Source organism: Cnephaeus nilssonii, assembly GCF_951640355.1.
Source record: "Cnephaeus nilssonii genome assembly, chromosome: 11".
NCBI classification, from domain to species: domain Eukaryota; kingdom Metazoa; phylum Chordata; class Mammalia; order Chiroptera; family Vespertilionidae; genus Cnephaeus; species Cnephaeus nilssonii.
In genome coordinates this window covers 79,687,044-79,693,043 of record NC_137082.1, presented here as the reverse complement: position 1 = coordinate 79,693,043, position 6,000 = coordinate 79,687,044, and the positions used below count along the sequence as shown (strand labels likewise).

At 41.9% G+C, this 6,000-nt stretch overlaps 1 protein-coding gene across 1 annotated transcript in view; it reads left to right on the top strand.

The window, feature by feature from the left end:
* Positions 1–3,679: 3,679 nt before the first annotated feature.
* RIT2 (Ras like without CAAX 2) overlaps positions 3,680–6,000 on the top strand; it is a gene marked incomplete at both ends in the record, with an annotated part of 256,393 nt that continues 254,072 nt past the window's right edge. Inside the window, one exon of the mRNA XM_079784845.1 lies at positions 3,680–3,788. Within this exon, the coding sequence (XP_079640971.1) occupies positions 3,680–3,788 (109 nt within the window). The remainder of the gene's footprint in view (positions 3,789–6,000) is intronic.

Genomic DNA, 6,000 nt, shown 5'->3' with positions numbered 1-6,000 from the left:
GGGGATGTGCCCGCAACCAAGGTACATGCCCTTGACTGGAATCGAACCTGGGATCCTTCAGTCCGCAGGCCGACGCTCTATCGACTGAGCCAAACTGGTTTGGGCAACTCCTCACTCTTAAAAAACAGTGCAAAGGACCCAGCTGGCAGGACAATCCCTGTGCTTTACCACCAAATTAGGATGGCTGACATGGAAACAGAGTCACAGATGATGGGATGGATAGCTCAGAGGGGTAAGTGATTTGCTCAGTGTCATAAGAATGTCTGCACCAGACCTAGAAACCAAAACCAGAAAGACCTTGAAGCTACATGCTATTGTTTATATATTTATTTTCATTGAGGAATAAAGTTTCCATGCGTCAATTATAAGGTAATTATAACATAGCTACAGATAATTAGGGAAATGACAGTTTTGTTGGAAGAGAGGCAAGCTGTCCACTTTGCCTGACTCTATTCTATTGAGTGAAGGGATGAGTCTGGAATAAATACTTTGTGTCCCTGTGTCCCATTTGAACTATTAGATTGCATTATTTAAGCATGTGATTTATGAATATGTGTACTATAGGGTCAGTCAGGTTGACATTTTAGGTGGATTTTCCTGATCAATGTGCAGGATGAATTGAGAGGTGAAAGGGGGAAAAGGCAGGGTATTGTACTCAGGAAGGATAAATTATGGAGTTATTTCAGTCATGGAAGTCCAATAGCAGAAGAGGCTGAACTGAAGCTAGGATTTGGAGAAGGTGATAGAGTGTGGTTATTGAGAATCAGAGTGATGTATTTTTGCACATACTGAGGTTGAGATAAAAACAGGGTTTCTGATAGAAGCATTCAGGAGATAGATTCAGTTTTGAAGTTCAAGGTGAAAATTGGGTCTAACAATTACAAACTTGGCAGTTACTCACAGGAAGGTGATAAATAGAGCCCTAACAATAAGCAAAACTGCGATGAAGAGGTAAAAGAGGTGAAAAGAGAATTGGGAATAAAATCATTGAACAAGGTGTCATTTAAAAGAAAAAAATTACAGATTGGACTCAGTCAAAATTTAAAATCCCTGCTCTTTTGAAAGATACTGATAGAAAAGCCACAGACTGGGGAGAAATATTTTCATAACATATATCTGATAAAAAGCTTACATCTAGAATATATAAACTACTATCAAAACTCAATACAAACACAAACATCAATATATATAAAACCCTAATATGCAAAGAGACCAAACAGGGGAACAACCACACAACTGGTCGCTATGACATGTGCTGACCACCAGGGGGCACGCACGGAACATGGTGAGTGTCGGCAGCAGGCGGCAGAATATGGAACATGGTGGGCATAGGTCGCAGCGGGATGGTGGAGCAGGTGAGCGGGGGCGTTAGACCAAGGCAGGACACCGGTTGCTGTCATCAGGGCCAGCCTCTGGTGGTTACTGAAAATTCTTTGCTCCCGCATGCCGGCACTCATATTTGGTGCTGGTGCCAGCCCCGCTCGCACCCACTGCTGGCGCCTGGCACCGGCTCTGATTGCTTGGCGCTGTCAGTGGGTGCCAGCGGTGGCTGCTGGCCCCAATCACCCCTCAGCGCTTCTCCACCTCCCCCTGCTCCTGAGGGGTGATCGGGGCTGGCAGCCACCTCTGACACACACTGCCAGCACTGGCCCTGCTTGTACCCGTTGCTGGCGCTGGCCCCAATCTCTCCACGCCATCAGCGGGTGCGAGCAGAGCCGGCACCATCAGTGCATGGGGGTGGCAGCGTTGGGAGCGGGGCTGCCAGCAGAGAGGGGATTGGGGGCCATGGCAGGAGCGGTCGGGCAGGGGCAGCACAAAGGATGGGCCAAGACCCGCTCCTGTGCCCACTGCAGCCTCACTACCCTCAGTTCCTTTCAAGGTGCACGGATTCGTGTACTGGGCCCCTAGTCTTGATATAAAAATAGACAAAAGGTTTGAACAGATAGTTTAGCTAAGAAGACAGGGATGCCAATAAACACATGAAGATAGGTTCTTCTCTTCTGTTGAGTGCTTACAGTAGACTGGGAGCACTAGTAACTAAAAAATAATGATAAAATAATCATACACTTACACGCTGCTTACAATTTGCAAAAATACTTTTAAGTACTGTGTATGCATTAAACTTTATGAGTTAATAAAGTATGTCTTTAATAAACCATTTTAATTAAACTTTATGAGTTAATAAAGTCGGTCTTTAATAAACCATATAGATGAAGAAACCGAGATACAGAAAGGTGAAGTAATTTACCCAAGGTCACACAGCCAGTAAAAGGCTGAGACAGATTTGAAAGCAAGCAATCAGGGTCCAGAGCCTGTGCTGTTGGCTATGACAGACTATATGACAGCTCTCCAACTACCAGCAATACAGTGAGCACCTTCTCTGTGTAAAATACTTGGTCGTACACTGTAGTTATAAAGGGACTGATTAAATATAGTTTCTTTTTTAGAGGATCTTAAAATCTAGATAGAAAGAAAAGCCTTTGTACACCAACCATTGGACTGCATCTAATCATGATCCAATTTCACAACAGAAAAAAATAGACGGTGAATATATAGAACATTATCACCATCTTGTTAGAAGGACAGGGTCTGACTATGACAAGTAGGGATTATTGAAAGCATTCTAAGACATTTATAGTTCAGAAGCTTTCCACAGTAAAGCAAACACCATAAAGCTTTAATGAATTCAAATAAGGGGTAAGAGTTTAGACATTTGAAAAATAATCAAATATGATCTTTAATGCTACCATGATTTTCAGCAAGACGTATTTAAGTATCTCTTTCATGCTTGACAGGATCCTTGTGTTTTAGGTTGGTCCTAATAACTGAGCGTAAACAAGGATGACCCATGCCCAAACAGGACAATGACCTAATTTCAAATACCTCCTTATGTTAGAACTGCAGCTCTCATGTGAGCGGACACTATTCCTGTTAGTCAGCTATTTTTCAACCACACCAAAGACCAGTCCTGAAAAGCCCTGAGTTACTGTTTGTTTGTTTTTCCCCTAAACTGGTAGCAACTCTCTTCCCAAAAGAAGAATTGTGGAAGAAGATGTCGATAAAAAGCAAGAAGATAAGCAACAGCCATCTTTCTTAATTAACTGACTGATCAGAAGAAAACAGTGTCTCTGAAGCTGTAGCTACAGAAATCATCAGCCTGTGAGACAGAATCTTTCCGCCAAGTCTCCGATTCACTCCATTCTAGCCGCCCAGGCTGGATGGGAGCCAAGCGTGTGTGCCTCTAACAGCTGGGACTGCACAGGGGGCAGGAAGGAGAAAGGACAGAAACAAAGAGTGAGGATGGGAAACGGAGAAACAGGGGAGGGAAGGGAAGGACAAACAGCGAAACGGACAGAGCGAGCCACAGCGACAGACAGACAGAAAGATGCACAGAGAACAGGAGCAATAGCGGGAGAGTGAAAGAGTGAATGACCGGGAAGGAAGGGGCGGGCGGGGGGTGGGGGGGGTAGGTAAAAGCCAGATTTTTATTGGAAGCAATTGAAGTGGTTGCTATGAGACCCGCTCAGAGCACAGGACCAACAGCCAGCCCCGTGCTGATGGTTCTTACCTCGTCCTAAACCTCTCTTTTGACACAGTTTTAGAGTTGCTTAATCTCTGAGCAAGCACCTGACACGGGCGACTTTTTCCTTCTTTATTCTCCTCCGGTCCCTCCGGTAAGATGGAGGTAGAAAACGAAGCCAGCTGCTCCCCCAGCAGCGCGACAGCCTCAGGCGGGTCCAGAGAGTACAAGGTGGTAATGCTGGGAGCAGGGGGAGTTGGTAAAAGCGGTAAGTTTTAACACCAAATGCTGGGGAAGGAGGAACCTCTGTAGAAGCAACTCTGCAGAGTAAAAAATAATAATAATAATAACAGTAATAATGCTGATGCAGTTGGGGCTAGCGAGCTGCAGCAGCGAGCCTCCAAGTATCTGGCAGGATGTTTAACAGTGTGAGGACTGTTCAGAGATGCTGATGAGTCAGGAGAATTGGGAGGCAGCCACTGATGATATATAGGACTTTAAGAGGATTATATTTCCCTTTGATTTCCTGCTGGGTAATTTTTAAAATCTTCATATATGTGTCTTTAAAATATATATGTGAATTATTTATATATGTGATTATTTCAGAAATATGATTATATATATATGATATTTCTGAAATAATCATTGTATAAGAAAATTTGCTCCTGTTTTCAAAAAGATTCATATCAAGTGCGATGAATATTCAATGACACACACACATATACAAACACAGACACACATGCAGGATTATCAGTGCTGGTTATTGTGTTTATTTCTTTGATTAGGAGTTTCCTGTCCCCCTTACCTTGTCTTTGACCTGACAGAGCATGTGTGGGCTTTCAATGGCAAGGGGAAAGGTGGTTTTTGATGTGACAGCTGTCTAAGGAATGGTGTTCAGGGTGAGCAACACAAATGTTGTGATGACCTAAATTAAAAGAGACAACTGCAAGGATGAAGAATGTAAGTGGCCATGGAGGTAGAGTGGTAAATGGTTTCTGATGCAAAAAAAAACAGATGTTGTCAGTGATTGGGTTTCTTCAGAGACTTAAAGGCCAACTGTAACAAATTGAAGAAATATGTATGTAGTAGTGTTTGAGGCTAATTAAATGTTGCTCATCTTGGGGCTATGAATATCAATAAAACATAAACTTTTTATATAAATATAAAATATTCCATGGGGGATACCTTCTTTGGGGATGCCAAAAAGCAAAAGAAATGTGAGTTAGCATGGGCAAAACAGTTTTTAAAAAACTTCAATAGTTTTAAGGCTTGGCAAAATGATTCAAAATTGAGGCCAACATTATTGGTATAGACACCCCGACCCACCCCCAAAAATGTTGATAAGTAATGGGTCCGTTGTGTTAAGAAAGTTGATCAGTAAAGGAGGGAAAAAGAGAGTGTGACTTTAGCGGAAAGTAAAAAGGCTAGAAAAATAGCAAGAGACATAAAGTTGAAACCCGTTCCCCCCAAAGAATTACTATAAAAAGAAAAGAAATAGGTAAATCTGGGTATGCCAAATTGCTGCATGCATGTCAAAGTGAGAAAAGTTAGTCATCTGTCCTAGAAAAAAAAGGTAAAGTGAAAAGCTTCACAAATACATATGAATGAGGAATTAAAAAATAAAAAATTCCTTTTTAAAAGAATGTAATGGGGAAAGCATTTAAATAGGTAATGATTAGGCAGGGAAGGATGGAGGAAAGATAAAGAGAAAATAATTTATATAAAATAAAACTATGCTTTGATAAAACATAGTCAGTCAGACACAATGAGGAAAAAAGAAAAGAGAGAAAAACAAATCTAAGGAAAAGGGAGGAGATTAATAAACAAATGCCACCAGTCCCTTGTAAGGTCAGAGAGATGCTATAAGTGTCCCATAATGTGCCATGTATTTTGTTAGCTGGGTTGGTATTTTCTTGTTTCATCTGAAGGTTGGCGGATGTAGGAACAGAGTAACTAGGTTTGAGTCACGTATCCCATAAAAATGAAACATGAAGAAAAGAGATGGTGGATGGAAACATCCTTCAGCAATGTACTTATCCCGGAGATGGTATGCTATTTCCTATTTTGACTTCCTCCATGTATTATTTGTCCTGACTGGCCATTGTCACCTCTCCAATAAACAGAAATTTTTGATATACCAAAATGGTTAACAGAGTGACCTGGTTCGCTCTCACTTCCATTTTGTACAAAAGAAGCCAGGTCTTAAGTAAATATGTGAGCAAAACTTTTCCAGCGTGATAGGAGTAGCCAGCCAGTTCACTTCAGAGATGGTCAAGAGTAAAAGACGGTGAATAAGTCTAGTTGTACTAACTTTATACATGGCCTATTTGCTGTGACTTCCAGAGAGGGTATAACTCACACTACAATTCCAGGCTTAGGAAATGCTATCCTTAGACTCAGTGTTTGGAATCAGAGTGATGGGATCATGTCTGACCCTTGGACTCTGTCCCTGTGATTCAGTCGGTTTTTCTGGTGTATAA